General features: G+C 44.5%; 1 protein-coding gene and 1 pseudogene across 1 annotated transcript in view; both read left to right on the top strand.

Annotated features, from left to right (window-relative positions):
- Positions 1 to 4,858: 4,858 nt before the first annotated feature.
- Positions 4,859 to 4,978, top strand: LOC136646820 (5S ribosomal RNA; annotated as a pseudogene).
- Positions 4,979 to 8,365: 3,387 nt separating this feature from the next.
- Positions 8,366 to 16,815, top strand: part of TSPAN7 (tetraspanin 7) — a 114,444-nt gene continuing 105,994 nt past the window's right edge. Inside the window, exon 1 of the mRNA XM_066620433.1 lies at positions 8,366 to 8,646. Coding sequence (XP_066476530.1) covers positions 8,566 to 8,646 — 81 coding nt within the window. The 5' untranslated portion in view covers positions 8,366 to 8,565. The remainder of the gene's footprint in view (positions 8,647 to 16,815) is intronic.

The following is a 16,815-nucleotide window of genomic DNA, read 5'->3' as shown; positions in this document are numbered from 1 at the left end:
TCTTTAAAAGGGGATTGGACAGATTTCTGGAGGAAAACTCCATCACAGGTTACAAGACATGATGGGTATGCAGAGTCTGAGATCAGCAGGTTGCTCATCATGAGGGTCAGGTAGGAATTTTTTTGCTGTCATCCGAATTGGGGGTGGATGGCTGTTTTTTCACCTACCCCAGACTGGCGAGGGAGGGAAGGTGTGTTCAGTAGGTTTCATGAGTTAAAAATTGGTCACATATTTAATAAAGCGGCCCAAGTTGAACCCAAGCTGCAGTCTGGTGTCTTTGTTGGGGGCAAGAGGTTAAATAGAATGCCAGATGCAGGGGAGTGGCAGCGAAATGCAAGTATCTCGTGGTCTTGTGTGTCCCTGAGGGTGCAATGCTAACCCCTTATGTCAGTGCTTTCCAGCACTGGCATAGCGGTGCCAATGGGACATGTGCTGCATCCTGCAGTTGGGTGTCACTCATAGAGGTCTCCTCAAAGTAAGGGAGTGTTTGTTCCCTTACCTCAGAGCTGCACCACCCTTATGTCAGTGCTGGAAAGCACTGACATAAGGGGTTAGGATTGCCCTCTGAGACATCTGATGGGCCACTATAAGATACAGGAAGCAGGACTAGATGGGTCCTGGGCCTGATCCAGCAGGGATCTAGCATGTTCTTAAAAAAATGTGGTGGCAGGGCTGGTGGAGAAACCTGGGAGCTGCTGTCATCTTGTTCCTATTGCTTCGCCACTACAAACAGACCAAGCTCAACCTGCTTTGAAGAAGTACCTGGACAGGGAAGAAGAAGGCAGCACACTGGAGGAGATATAGGGAACAGGACACTTCAGGATTCTGCCACTGCCACTTCCTTGCCCACCTGGCCTCCTCCTCAAAACACAGTGGACCAACAAGGCAGCTGCAGCAGCAGAAAACAAAGGGGGCAGAAATTTGGGGCACTGCTTTGGGCATCACTTCACAATGGGTCAGGCCTATATATGTATAGAAGGAAGTGAATATAGAGGTCCTCTGCTGAGTCTTTGGGGCATTTTCCAGATCTAAACGATAGATCATGCTATGTCTTTCCCATTCAACTTGCTTTTTTACACAGTTACTCTTAATTATATCTCCTAACACCCAATGTATTTTGTTACACCATGAACACATTCTCAATTCTTCCCTTAATAGTAATAATAACAAATTATTCCCTTTCTACAGTTGTATAAATATTTAAAAAAAATCTACTGAAACATTAGTTTTACTTTTTCTAAGCAAAGTATGCCCCAGTCTAAGCTATTTATTGCTTTATTATCTCTATATCCTCTAATCTCTCTCCAGGTTTCTGAACAGCTTGGAAGGTAAAATACAAAGCTCACCTTCATGATTCCACAACATTAATCTCAATCTAACAGATTTTAATTTCCTATATACTTCTTTTCACATGGAATGTTAGTTCTTTCCTGCTAATCTCCTTAATGCTGGATAGTGGTCCTGTTTTGAGCCTTAATAGTAAAGCACTCGCCATATTGCATGCAGAGCAGAATTCTGCTGGGGTTCATGGCTATTAGATAGATGCCATACCTTGCAAAAAGAAGCCCAAATTGGTTCATTTCTACTGACTGAAATATGACTTTGCCTTTTGACCCATTCCTATAAAAAGAAATCAGTGCATCCAAGTGTCAAGGAATGCTTTGCTTGCACTAGGTCCTGTTTCTTGCTATGTTCTTGTATGGTTGCTTTATTATAGCAACTTGATGCTTGATGTATAGCAGGGCAAATGGATTATGCTAAAAATATACTGATTGTTCACCATTTTGGTCACCATCAATGAATTCTGCATCTCTCAAGAAGAGGTGTGGTGATCTTGACCTCTAATCTGCCTCTGTATATGTCACTTCCCCCCGGCCCCCCAATCCTTGATTGCTGCCCTGAATCTTGATCTCTGCTTACCTTTGGCCTCTCTGATCTTTATTTCCTGCTCTGGATCTTGACTTCCATCTGACTTGATTATGTACCTGTCTCTAGCTTTTCCGATCCTTGTTTGCTGCCCTGGAACACACCCTTGCCTCATTCGGGCGACACACCTGTTCTGGCCCCTCAGATGGCCAACCAGGTCACTCTGGGCCTGGATATTGATGCTACTGTAGTCTAATATCAAGCTGCAGGTACTGGTTAACCCCAGCACCTTTGTTACAGGTCTCCTTTCTTCAGGCCTCAGGCTGCACATAACATTGTTTTATACAACACATACCCAGGCTGCCCTGTCCTGCCCAAAATATTATTTAATAAGGGTTGCCAGTTTTTTCTAACATACCTCCTGTGCCCTTAACAACTGCCTGATGGACAGAAATATTGCAAGTAAAACATGTCTTGTCACTTCATCTCCATTCCAGGAAAAGTGTCACCTCCTAAGTTTCTGTACATCAGACCGAAAAGCCATGTCAACAACTCCATTTTTATTGGAATGTCTATTCCTCAATGTCTTGCATTCATACATCTCAAACTTTCTCCTGCCTTAACTAACTACTATCTCAACTGGACAGGTTGGCTCATTTTAAAATGTTTAATAATAATAAATATGTAAAATTAATAGATGATAATTGACATTATAATTGTTAATAATATGATTGATAATTTGCCCTTCCTGTGTCCCCCAACATATTTTTGCCTGGTGCCAATGCTGCTAAAAGCCAAACTAGATATGACATTAATTGCACCATTTCACCCGTTACGTTTTGTTTAAGGTACTCCTGGATTGAGGCACCTACAGTTAATATTTACTTGAGTAGGGAAGCCATCATTGATGTCAGTGGGGTCGTTTGACAGGTGGGGGAGAATCGAGGGCCATGGAAGTACACAAACCTGTGCCCGGGCAAACCCTGAAGCAGCAAGGCCTAATTTCTTCTGCTGCTACCCACACCATCCTACCAAGCCCAGGACTCATGGAGGTGCTTAACTGCTGAGGAGGGGAGCGGTTGTTGGGGACAATTATCATCTATTTATTTTACATATTTATTAATGTCAATTATCAGTCAATTATCTATTTATTTATTATAATCTATTTTATAAATTTTACATTTATTTATCCAACTCTTCTTCCAAGGAGCTTAGGGTGGCATACAAGTTTCCCCTTATTTCTATCCTCACACCCTGTGAGGTCAGCTAGGTTGATAGTGACTGGGTCAAGGAAATCCTATTAGCTTCATATGAGTACTAAGTATAAAATGCCCTGAGCAGGAGCCCTCTTTTCTTATGTCCTCAAGAAGCAAGCAACGGAAAAGTCCTTTGGCAGTGAAACCGCTACCCTGAATCTGCTGTGTTGCCTAGTAGCATTTTGGGCTTCCTCCTCCCAAGCCTAAGTTCATAAACATCAGCATTGTCATAATACCTAACTTTCCTCCAGCACTCTTCAGTGGGTGAAATGAAGGAGCTCATTGACGCAAGTGACCAGGTTCTTTGAGGACCAGTCGCTGAAAACAGTATAACCCAGAGAGTTGTGCATCCCAAATGTGGTAGCCAGGTTCTTGATGGCAGCTTGTTCTTTTTAGATCATATAACACCAATATTGTACCATCTTCACTAACTCCTCATATGTTTCTTTGCACAATTTGAAAAGCTGGTTCTTACCTTTAGACACCCAGTTTGGGATCAGGTTACCTGAAGGTCTGCCTCACTCCATATGAACATAATTAAACAGCTTGGGATCTTTGAATGAGGTCTTACTGCATGGGTTTCATGTGTTAATGTGTTTTCACCATTTAAAACACATTAGGCCAGGGGTCTCTAAATTTTTTGGCCAGAGGGTCGCATCAAATATCTGGCATGGTGCCAGAAAAAAGTTTTTTTTAATATAAAATTTAAATAAATACATTAGCAATGGACCTGAGACAAATGAATAAATGAATGAATGGGGTCAAATTTCAAAGATTTTTTTCAAGCACTAACACACACCACAAAATACAGCACATACTCAAATGGACACCCAAATGGAGGCCTCCCGACAATCAGAAAGCCTTCTCAGGGCACAAAAAAGTTACATCCAGTTTTTGGGAAAACCAGAAAGTGATGTTTTTAGACTTTTAGAAGGTGTTCTGAGGTCTTGGGAGGCAGTACGCAGCCTCCCCGGCCCTCAGAACACCCTCCAGATGCAACTGGAGCACAGCTCTGATTGTGTTCAGTCAAGTGGGCCAGAGGCTCTCAGGGGACCAGAGGTTGGCCGCATGGCCTGGATAGAGGCTAGCCATAGACCACATCTGGCCCCCAGGCTGGGGGTTGGAGACCCCTGCATTCGGTGGATACAAGAGAGAGGGTCATTCCAGCTGCATTGTCCAGGCTATAGAATTCATTGTCCTGGGAGATAAGTTTGGCTTTTTTTTTTTCCTTGATGTAGGTGCCAAGTCAAATTTCTGTGGTATAAGCAAGTGTTCTAAAAGAAGCAAGCTCTTTCTGACTGTCTATTACTGCTGCAACTATTTTTATTGCAGGCTGTTGCTCTTTTGCTGTTTTATTGATTTACTGATTGTTGGTTTTATTGTGGGTTTTCTTGCACATTTAAAAAATATTTTTTATCTATTTCTGTTGTGTGTAGTCCTGAATGTCCTCTGAGGTCAGAGAGGTGAGAAATAAATATTTTAAATAATTATATTTATTTTACCGATATAGCGCCAATTGATGAAATAAGATCCATCTTATGTACTGAGTGAGTACTTCATAATATTGTTGTAAGTCTGATTATTCCCAGTGCTGTGAATGAGCTGATCACTGGGCAAACTTAGTGGTCAGGCACTTGATCAACATTGTCTCTAGACAGCAGGAAATTTCTCTCCAGCTTTTGGAATGGAATACACAGGGCTGACCCAATACCTCTTGATGACTGAGGCAATATGCTAAATGCAGCAACTGTTACCCTGCACATGCCCGATCTCGTCTGATCTCGGAAGCTAAGCAGGGTCAGGCCTGGTTAGTACTTGGATGGGAGACCACTTGGGAATACCGGGTGCTGTAGGCTTATACCATAGTCTTTCGAGACTGAAGGTTGCCAACCATTTCACGCCCCTCCTTACCCAATGATGTGCCAGCCTCTGCTCCTTCCATTCTCCATGTTTATATTCTAGCTCAGTACTCCCCTCCCCTCTTCCTCTTTCTGTCTGTCCCTCTCTTTCTCTTCCAAGCCAGAGAGTGGAAGGAAGCCAAGCAGCAATGGAGGCAAATAGGCAGTCAGAGATGAGCAGCCCCCCCCCCCACTCTGCTGCCTGAGGCAACCACATCAGTTAATGTGGTTAACTGTTTTGTACCTCACAGCACTGCAAATGAGGTACAAAAACAATCATGGTGCCTCCCCATCACCATTCTAGATGATTTTTTCCACGAGGACTTTTACACTCTGTTTAACACTACTGTTGGTGGGAGAATATCTTACACAACTACACATTTTGTCTATATTCAATACCAGGTTCAGTATATTGGATAAATACAAAGTAAGCCAAGGAGGTACTTGTCTCCATACGTAGACGAGATACATATCTCGCATTTTAAATTGGATTTTGCATTCTGATGTAATCCATCTGGATTGTGTAATCTCATGTGACATTTTTTCACATTTCTTTCTCCACAGATATTTCTCAGAGAAAGAAAATCATTACAATGCATTCATATAAACATTTTTATATTTCAAACTTAGAGAGCTTTTCCAGAAAGCTTTCACTTCTGAGTTATGGATGGATAAATGTAGAGGTGGGGCATCATTTGAAATAATGCCCCATTCTTCTTTGCTCTCAAGTACAATAAAAAGCCTTAGACACAGCTCTAGTTTTGATTTACATTTGCATTGGGCTACAATGACAGCAAGGACTGAAATCAATAATTGATTGATGTGATGATTAACTAGTCCATTAACTGCAGATCAATAATGTTGATTTTAACCAGGTTTTAACTGAACTTGTCCAATTTGCAGTAATTCTCATCCTTATTCTTGAATACGACCACTCAAGTCTGTAGAACTAGTCTGAAGTAAATGGTTTTAGGATTGCATCTCAAAAACCTTTTAATCTGTTCAAAGCACTTCCCAAAACTTGTTTAGCTAATATAGATGTGTTTCTATGGCCCATGTTACTTTGCCACAGTGATGTGGCAAGACTTTTCCTCTTGTTAGTTAATTGTGACTAGAGCAGTGTTTCTCAAACTGTGGGACAGGACCCACTAGGTGGGTCACGAGCCAATTTCAGGTGGGTCCCCCTTCATTTTGTTATGCAGGATTGAAAGAGACCAGACACCAAGCTACGTTTTAAGGCTTTTTATTAGGAGGAATGGAACCTGAACCAAACAAATCAAAATGACCTCATTCCAAATTCCCTGGGGCAAGCAGGCTCAAGGCAGCAAGACTTGAGGCAAAGGCTGGATGGTTATTCCCTGGTTCTCAGAGGCTCTCCTAGGTGCTCCTTACAGCTCTCTCCTCACCTGGCCTTCCTGTAGCTTGGTCTCTCCCAGCTTACTCCTCACAGCACCTCTTCTGCAGCTTGCTCTTCCAGCTCATTCTCTGCAGTTCTCCCTAGTGGTCTCTGAGCTCTCTGTGCTGGTGCAGCCCCTTTTATAGCCTCAGTGGCTCTGCACACAGTAGCCTCTACCTTTCTTCCAGTGGTACTGCAGGCTTCTCTCCTGCAGCAGTTTTCCATTTGGTCCTCCAACTCTCAAAGGCTTGCTACAAGGTACTCAGCAAGTGAGCCTATTGGCTCAGACAAAATTTCATAACTATTGACTCAGACAAACTCAGACTGACTCTCTATTGGCTCATGAAATGCACAGGCTACGATCCTCTCAACTGAGCCCAAGTTCTGCACATATCAATTTCAATATTTTATTTTTAATATTTTAGACTTGATGCCACCATGGGATGTGACTGCATTTGGGGAAATGTTACAGACTCGTACTTTTAACAAGTTACTATGTAAATTCTTTTAACAATGATAGTCAATGGGACTTACTCCTGGGTAAGTGTGGGTAGGATTACAGCCTAGGATTGTTAAAAAATTTTCTACTTGATGTCACTTCCGGTTATGACATCGCTTCCAGTTGGTCCTAACAGATTCTTATTCTAAAAAGTGGGTCCTGGTGCTAAATGTGTGAGAACCACTGGACTAGAGCATTATCACACATGCTTTTGCTTTTGAAAATTATAAGCATGTATCTCAGGGTTGGGCTGGCCCTAGCAAGAGAATAAAAATCTCGAATGAAGAAATATCTTTGCTATAGTTTCCATGGGGGTGTTGTCATAACATACTCCTGTAAAAATGTCCCATTAAACCAATGAGCAAGAGTTAATAACATCCTATTGGCTTGGTATGAGGGGGCAGAGTGTTCAGGGCAGAAGGTAAGATCCTCAAGCAGGTTCCAATCCTCCCTCTTCTCTTTTTAGGAAGCACTCACTACCCTTTTCAAGAAGGTGTTATTGTTTTGCCTCTCCTGGAAAGGCCAATTCACTCAGACATTTCATCCTGAGGTAAGTTCGAGAAAAACTTGAGCCATCCTCAGCCCAGGGTGACCAGATATCATAACCACATAAGGTACCCCAAAATGTAGGACATCCAAGAAAAATGTAGGACATGAGAAAATAAAAGCTAAAAACATTGTATATTGATTTCATGTGGTTAATTTAAACACTACATTACTTATTAAATTTTTAAAAAATTACATAGAATTTATTACGAGCATTTATTAATGACAAGAAGGCTATGTGTTACCAGCCCAGGCCCACTCACAGGGAAAAGAGGACATTTAAGCTTTCCCAGGATACCAGGCTAAAAAAGAGGGCATGTCCTGGAAAAAGAGGACCTGTCTGGTCACTCTGCCTCAGCTTGAAGGTGAGTGGGCACCTGAGAGGCTGCGTTTGCAAGAGCCATGATCTGCCTTAGCTGACTCCTGTGAGTGGCAAGAGATGGAGCTGGCACAAGCAGCGTGTTCAAGAGCTTTTGAACCTGCAGTTCCCTTTGGACATAGGAATGAGCCCTAAATCTTTTGGGGAGCGCGTGCAGGGGTCCCTTCTCCCCCCTCCCACATTACCCTGTTTGGGTCACAGGTTGCAATCTTCTCCAGACTTTCCAGGGAGGAAGCGCCATGGACTAGAATGACTGGGCTGCCAGTCGCCCCCGGCCCCACCTGCTGCCCGTCCTCCGCAGGGCGCTGCGTCCCAGCCTCCCCCCAGTGCCAGGCGATGCCTTTCCTCCTGCGCCACGGCTCTGCACCGGCCACTGCGCACAGCACAGGCGCCCTCTGGCCCTCCACGTCCCCTCGCCTGGCTGGATGGACGGGGGAGGGGGGCAGGTCCCCGGAGGCTGCCCTCTCCGGCACTGTGACTGCACAATCCAGTGTGCGCGCCGCGGGGAGGGAGGGAGGGAGGCAGGCAGGGGGCGGGCGGGGGCGGCGGCAGTGGCCCAGCAGCGCACGGGCTCTGTGGAGCAGCTGCCACAGCTCTCGCAGCAGCAGCAGCAGCAGCAGAGGGGCAGGCGGCGCGGATAAGCCGCTCGCCTCCTTCCCTCCCTCCTTCCCCCTCCTCGCGCGCTCCCTCCCCTGCCCAGAGCCAGCAGCCGGGATCTCAGTATTATGGCATCGAGGAGAATGGAGACCAAACCCGTGATAACGTGTCTCAAGACCCTGCTCATCATCTACTCCTTCGTTTTCTGGGTGAGTGCGCAGAGCCCCCCGCCGGGAGCAGCCCCCCACCAGCCCCAGCCCAGGGCGGGGGCCTGGGGGCGAGCACGGCAGGAGCCCCTCGCCTCGCCCCCCAGGAGGGGCTGCTGCGTGGGCACCGGGGCTGCTCGCGGTGCATTGCAAGCGGGTCTGCAGCAGCAGCAGCAGCAGCAGCGAATCTTTGCTGCGCAAACGCCTGCTTGCCTGGGGAGACTGCAGCAGCCTCCATGCTCGGCTCCTGGTTGATCATTGCCCGGGCTGGTTAATGGAGGGAAGGGATTGGAGGTCTTGGGCAGGCTGGCGCGCATCTTCCCTTCTCCCGGTAGCCCTGCGCGAAGAGGACCGAGTTGCCGCCTTGGGCTTCCTAGGGTGGGATCTCACCCCTTTTTTGCTTGCCCTGCCGGTCTCGGGGGCTTGGAGCGCCCCGATCGCCGCTTCTCGCCCCCCGAGTGCTGCTGCTTCTACAGCTTCTCTTATCTGAGGCTTGGCTGGCACTGCCATGTCTTTGCAGCGAGCCATCGTCGCCTGGCTGTGCCTCTGTGTCAACAGCTCTCCGCTTTGCACGGCCATGCTCCTCATTTTCATATATATACATATACATTTGCAAGTAACCTAGATTTCTATATAGGCTTTCAGACCATAGGTGTGGGTCCCTTTTGGCCGTTTGCAGCAGGGAAAAAGGACTTTTCAGTTGCAACCTTGGATGAAACGGGTTGTAAGGACATGCCCAGTGAAGAGATCTGGGGTGTTTATGAATGAGGCAATTGGTGCATCATGCATGGACGCACAGATAATTCAGTAGCATCCACCACAGCCCTGCTTCACTGCACTTGGCTGCCTGTCAATACCACTGGTGGACAGCTCTCCAGTGAAGGGGGATTGAAGAGAAAGAAGCATTTACTATGAAACACTACCTAGAATGGGGCTGTTTGGATGTATGCGTGTGGTGTATCCTACATTAAAATAAGCACAGTAGGGACCTTTCCAAAGACGCCACTGGTCTCCACGCCTTTGGCTTTGTACATACTGCAGGTTGCTGTTCTCTGAATCACCCAGCGCTGCCCACTCCCCAGATCATACTTGAATAAATGCCATGTGCATGTGTAGTAAGATCAACTTTTATTGCTGGGCTGCTCATTCACAGTAGCTGCTGTCAGCGTAGCCGTTGGCACAGAAAGGGTACATGCAGAATGAGCGTCATGGATTTTTCGAAAGTGGGCTTTCCTTCATAAGGCATTGTGTTTGAAAAAAAATCTTGCTTTCCCCCCCTCTCCCTTGATTGAAATGATACTGCTGCATACAGAAATATAGCATTGGAATGCACCTCTTCATTGTTCTCCGACCACAGTAATAAAAATAGACACCCTGATTGACGATAAGGTTAAGCCGAAATACAAGTACATGTCCGAGTAAGTGAGCTTAAAGGCTGTAATCAGCTGTGCTTCTAAGGACACATGGGGAAGAAAGAAGCGCCACTAAAGGCAGTCATTCCTACTTGCGCAGAAATACATATGCTAGATTAATGTAACTCGAGGTTCATGTCGATCTAATTGGTCTGTGTATGAGGCTGTACATCTCGTGTGTTACTGACTGATGGTTCATTTGCCATACTGCACTTGCTGGGCATAGGTTTGGATGTCGAATGTCAATTTTATTCTTTTGAGTGCTGTGGATCTTGCTTTTAATCTTTACCTTCAAGCTGACATCAGACTGCTTGCAGCTGGAGGGGGTGGGGAGTGTCTTCTGCTGTTTATTGCGGTTTAATAATAGTGATTACAATAAAATATAACACAATAAAATATAAATAAAAGAATTAATCATAGTTATGATATGTGTGAATCAGATACATTAAGGACTCATTTGGTAACAGGAACCTTAGACTCCCAACCAGCCCTGGGAGCTGAAATTTTCTCAGCAACCTGGCCTGTTATTTAGCTGGCATAAACATTGTATCATGATGCAGTGATCTGTTGATTAAAAACTCTTTGTTGATGCACTGTGGCACTTCAATATTAGAGACCTTAATCTGTATGTCATCCACACAAAACATGGAAGTAAGCTTGTCAGTTCAAACTGAGGAAAGCTGATTGCGCATTATCATTTTAATAGCTCTATCCTGTGAAATACACGGATGAGATGTGAAGCATCCTCTCTTGTAAGTACAGTGAATAATTTTTCCAGTGCAGCTATAGAACCTAACCTGGCTAGGCAAGGGGCAAGGGATGGGATAGTCACTCCTAACTCACAGCCTGGTTTTCCTAACTTTCATTTGTTTGCTTTGTTTCAGAAGCTCTTTATTTCCTGGGATTACATGCTTAGGCACACCTGCTTGGGAGTAAAACCCATTGAATTCAGTGTACTTCTCAGTAAACATGCATAGGATTAGGCTTTACATTTTCCTAATTTTAATGCGTGAATCAGTTCTTCTTGCCAATCATTTATCTCTGTCCCTGATACGTTTGTGTTGCTTCCAAAACAGAGGGCAGATGCCTTGAATGAGAAGGAAAAAAGGCAGTTACCCCCTTATGGCCACAAGTGGTTCCTCTGGTGCATAGCTGAGGTATAGAAGGCAGTAACTTTGCCCTGTTGTTAGCATTTGGAAACATTTGGAAATGCCCATTTTTCTTCAAAATTGTTAGGAAATATCATTATCTTTGGAAGTGTTGACTTCCTGCTGGTTGTAAGCAGGAAAATGTTACTATTTTCTTTCTGGTAATTAGAGAAGCTTGGAGATCTATTGAACCAGTTCTTCTCATGAGGGGTAATCCTATATATATATATATATATATATATATATATATATATATATTTTAATGTGCATATAGGGGTCCTGTTAAAGAATCGAAGTGGATGGAAATGTTTATAAGGAAGTTATGGTGGCACTTTCCAGGTCAGCCATAGGAATAAAAATAATACATTTTTGTCTTTTGAATAGAGGAATAAAAACAATAGTTAAAAAAATAAGCCTTCATTCAGATCAGAGGCACATATTTTTAATGTACCAAAAGCCATTCAGAATATTTTCAGCAGCCACTGGCACAAAAAGTGTTACATACCCACAATGGCCTATCTGAACCCTTCAGATACCCCCCCCCCGCCCCATGTACTTTCTTTAGCATGTGAGCAGTATACTGTATAGCCACAGGGACAATCCTATGTCCTCAAGAAAGTTTGAACATAAGAAGAGGCCCACTGGATCAAGGCCAAAGGCCCATCTAGTCCAGCTTTCTTGTATCTCACAGTGGCCCAACAAATGCTTCAGGGAGTACTCTAGACCAGGGGCGTCCAAAGTTTTTGGCAGGAGGGCCACATAGTCTCTCTGACACTGTGTCAGGGGCCGGGGGGGGGGGGATTAATTCGCATTTAAAATTTGAATAAATTTACATAAGTTTACATAAATGAATATATTACAGATGAACTTATATGAATGAATGAAGGTCTTGCAATAGCTCAAGGCCTATAAAAGGCCTTGCAAAAAGCAAGGCTGCCCTTTCCTTTCCTGCTGCTACTGCATCATAGACATGAAACAACAAGCACTGGAGGGAGCCCTCATCCCACAGCTCACGCAAGAGGTCAGTCACCCTCAAACTGAGAGCAGTTACGTCCGGCCAGTGTGGGCTCCAACAAATCTCCAGAGGGCCAGAGTCTCATTGGAGTCTGGGGGCTCCCTGAGGGCCGCATTGAGAGGCCTCGAGGGCCGCAAGTGGCCCCAGGGCCAGGGTTTGGGCACCCCTGCTCTAGACAACAGACACAACCTGCATCCTGGTGCCCTCCCCTGCATCTGGCAATCAGAGGCAACCTACCTCTACCTTGCACATACCTATGACTTGTAACCTGTGATGAATTTTTCCTCCAGAAATTTGTCCAATCCCTTCTTAAAGGCATCTAGGCAAGATGCCATCACTACTTCCTGTGGCAAGGAGTTCCACAGATTAATTACACGCTGGATAAAGATTTTGCTTTCCCTTTCCTTTTCTGTTTCCTTTAATGTCTATTTTGTCCATAAAGTTTTTTCCTTGCATCGAGATGGAAGTGTAAGAAAAAATCATTTACAAACCAGCCTATGGTGTACATTCTTTTTCCAACACAAAGATTATTTCTCTGCAGGGAAAGATGTTGGTTATGTTTGTTTCCTAACTACCCAAATGCAGAGGAGCCAAGAACCTCTAACCACTGAACATAACTGTATTGCTTTTGTAGTTTTCTTTCCCAGCCCAGCAGAACTAGGGCCCAGTCCTATCCAACTTCCATCACTGGTGCAGCCACAATGCAGCCTCAAGGCAAGGGAACAAATGTTCCCATACCTTGAGGGGGCCTCTGTGGCTGCCTTCCTACCACAGGATGCAGTGCATGCCTCATTGGCACAGCTGCACTGGCACTGGAAAATTGGATAGAATTAGGCCTTTAGGCTGCCATCCTATGCACACTTACCTGGAAGTAAGCCCCATTAGCTAAAATGGGACTTGCTTCTGAGTACATAGGATTGGGCTATTATTTAATTAATTTAATTTAATTAATTTAATTTAATTAAATTTAATTAATTTAATTTTTTAATTAATTAATTAATTTCTGTGCCATTTTCCCCTCCACCAGTAGGTGCCTAGGGTGGCTTACAGCTGGTTTAAATAAAGAGAAGGAAATACACACACACACACACACACACACACACACACACACACACACACACACACATGGCAATATTTAGGATTTACATTTGTTTGAATTAAATAGTTTCCATATCATTCTCTGTCATAATCAATTTGTTCCTATATTTTTCTGAACAAGGCTGAAAACAAGCAACACATCAATATCATTAATGACATTATCTGGTGTGCTCCCTGGGGCATTTGGTGGGCCGCTGTGAGATACAGGAAGCTGGACTAGATGGGCCTATGGCCTGATCCAGTGGGGCTGTTCTTATGTTCTTATCAGTTCTGGTGGATCCTGACAGATTGTCATTCTAAGAAGTGGGTCCCAGTGCTAAAATGTTTTGAGAACCAGAGTAACTATTTTAAGCTTTAAGCAAAGTTACAGCACACATTTAGTGACTATTTCTTTTTAAAATAAATTTGAATTACTGTAATTCTATGAACTAGAATTCTGTAGCACATTCACTTTGCAGTGATAAAATAAACAGCAAAACTTCATCTATGTTATCCCCCCACTTCTGTACAGTGGTGCCTCGCATAACGAATGCCCCGCGCAGCGAAAAACTCGCATAACGAAAGAGTTTTTCGATTGAGTTTGGTAACTCGCATAACGAAAATTTCTGGCCTTGCTTCGCATAACGAAAATTTTTTTAGGTCCGTGCTTCGCATAACGAAAACTTTTTAGGTCCGTGCTTCGCATAACGAAATTTTTAAAAATTAAAAATTTTGTGTATGCTTCAAATTTTAGAAATCCTCTGTGCAGTATGTATGCCTTTAAAGAGCACATAATAAACACTTTGTAAAACAAATTTGACTTCGTTTTGACCTTTTTTGCCCATAGGAACGCATTAATTAGATTTCAATGCATTCCTATGGGAAAACGTGATTCGCGCAACGAAAATTTCGCATAACGAAAGGATTCGCGGAATGGATTAATTTCGTTATGTGAGGCACCACTGTATTTCTGTACTTTTGTATATCTGTATTTCTGTGCAAATATTTCCTTCCACCCAAAGGAAATGGCTAGGGGAGGGCAATTTAGGTTGGGAAATCAGATCAAGAGGAAGAAGTTAAAGTCCCTAGCCATGTGCCATTTCCCCAGTCAAATTAGCTGACACCTCACAGTTGCCTTTGTTTTTAAAAAGTTGATCACAGAGCTCCCAGAGTCATGTGTAGTTTGACCCCCAGAGCATTCACTCAAATGGTTACCCACTATCATCCTGTGATGGCTACGTTACCACAGTTCTCACCTGAATTCATGAGAATATGGAACTTGGAGGTGACAATTACTCCAGGTTCACTAGCCTAGATTAGAAGGACGTGGTCTTGTATATATGACCACATATTCTGACTCACCATTCCTTCCTTCAGGTCCGCTCTGAGTGACCTCTTTGCTTCTGTTTAACAGCCATTTAAAAAGTTATAAAGAGAGCTCCCTGTCTCTCAGACAGACCAAGTTTATACTCCTCAGTGTTGGAAAGAAAAGCTGGATTCTGTTCAAGTCTAAGGTCTGAGATTATTTTTCCATGGATGGGAATGTAGATGAGAACAGTGAGGTGTGGCAGGGCAGAAGCACATTTGGAAGGAAGACATTCCCTCCATTCTGATTTTGGTGGTCCTGGGGGTACATTGCCTCTTTCCTCTTTTATTATGCATGAGATTTGCTTTTGTGGTTTAAATGGTGCATTCATATTACAGCTGCAAATTCCTCTTAGCTATAAGCACAAAGAGGAGTCTATTAGGAATCTTAGAACAGTAGCAAATACTTTTGTGTGGAACAGAAGTATAAAAATTCTGCAAAACAAGGTTCTAGACTAAGGGTGCCATCCTAACCGATTTTCCAGCACCAGGGTAAGGGCAGTGCAGCTCTGAGGTAAGGGAACACACATTTCCTTACCTTGAGGAGGCCTCTGTGACTGCCACCCAACTGCAGGATGCAGCACATACCCACTGGCACAACTGTGTCAGTGCGGGAAAGTTGGTTAGGATTTGGGCCTAAGGGTGTCAAACATATTCAATACAGTGGACCAGAATAGCATTAATAGCACCTGCTGAGGGATAAAGTGATTTAAAAGTCATTAGAAAGGAAGTGGTGTCATTAAGTCGCCTTGGGTGCCCTTTGGGAGAAAGGCGGAATACAAATCAATCAATCAATCAATCAATCAATCAATCAATCAATCAATCAATCAATCAATAAGCAGGAAGTGACCAGAAATAGCCATTTAGTCTCACCTAGGAACTCATTATTTGCAAATGACAGAGGAGAAAATGTGCAAATCTTGATCAGTCATAGAGTAATCTCAAGTCAGCAACTTGATGATGCCTCAGAGAAGGCACGTGCTGCTTTGTGATGTATTGGATGCAACTATATTGGAAGTGGGTTACTTTGTTATGCTCTTAATAGTGGATGTATCTGAAGATGGTCCTTGAAGTTTTGTAAATTAAGTCCCTTAAATCTGGACTATTAAATGATGGTGTGGCCACATTATTTGTTCTTATTTTTTTTTTTAAAAAGCATGTCTAGGATGCAGGATGCACGTACTGTCTCTGCAGCTATTCCATCACCCCTCATTTCCCTGCATGCCAGGGCAAATGTTTGTTCACTAGACACTCTGAAGAGATGAATAAATGCATGGGAGAAACACCCTCTCAAAATATTTGAGTGCTGCAAACCTGTATGTATTTAGTTGAGAGCTATGGCCCATTGAAAGCAGCACCCGGGGGACTTTTCAGTCTCCTCAAACTGGACGATCTGTGTAAAGGTGCCATTTTTCAGTAAGAGAGATTTCAAATTTTTCACAAGTGTATTCATTCAAAATGCATCGTGAAGTTGCTGGGAAGTGCCTTTTAGCTGCCAGGCTGCAATGTGTCCTCGAGGCAGAAAATCAGGCTGTCTCAGTACTTCTTTTCAGCTATGCCTCCCAGCACGGGCATTAGTTGCTCTCGGCTGATAAGCTGCACCTTGTCCCCTTGTCAGAAAAGGTGCTGCTGAAAAGAGGCATCAGGAAAGCCCAATTGCAGCTGTGCTTTCAGCAGTGCTTCTTTTGGTGAGGCAACAAATGGGTGCAGCTTAGCAACTGATGACTGCCTTGAGAGTGCCCAATGATCATGTAGGCCACTTACAGCCCAATCCTGAGCTCCTGTGGCACGCAGCTTTGGCGGCACAGAAAATGGCTGCCGCCAGATCCTGTGTACCATGGGCGGCACCTTGGGAGAAGGGGACTTTTGTCCCCTTCTTCCAGGTAACGGAAGTAGCCCCGCACTGGGTGTTCGTGTAGGGCGCAAAGCCCCACACGAACGGACAGGATCCAGTGGAGCAGAGCTCAACCAGACCTGCCTCCCTCCCTCCCTGCCCCCTCCCCCCGGCATGCCTCCTCCCGCCCTTTCCCTGCCGCCCTGTCACACCTTTTCCCCACCTTCTTTCCGTCCACCACCCCCCTCCCCGGAACGCCTCCTCCCTGCCTACCCCCTGCCTCCGCTTACCATGCCGTGGCTCGGCGGTCTGTGCAACCAC

This window comes from Tiliqua scincoides, chromosome 3, assembly GCF_035046505.1.
Source record: "Tiliqua scincoides isolate rTilSci1 chromosome 3, rTilSci1.hap2, whole genome shotgun sequence".
Taxonomy (NCBI): domain Eukaryota; kingdom Metazoa; phylum Chordata; class Lepidosauria; order Squamata; family Scincidae; genus Tiliqua; species Tiliqua scincoides.
The sequence above is the reverse complement of the archived record's forward strand: the minus strand, read 5'-3'. Positions and strand labels throughout refer to the sequence as shown.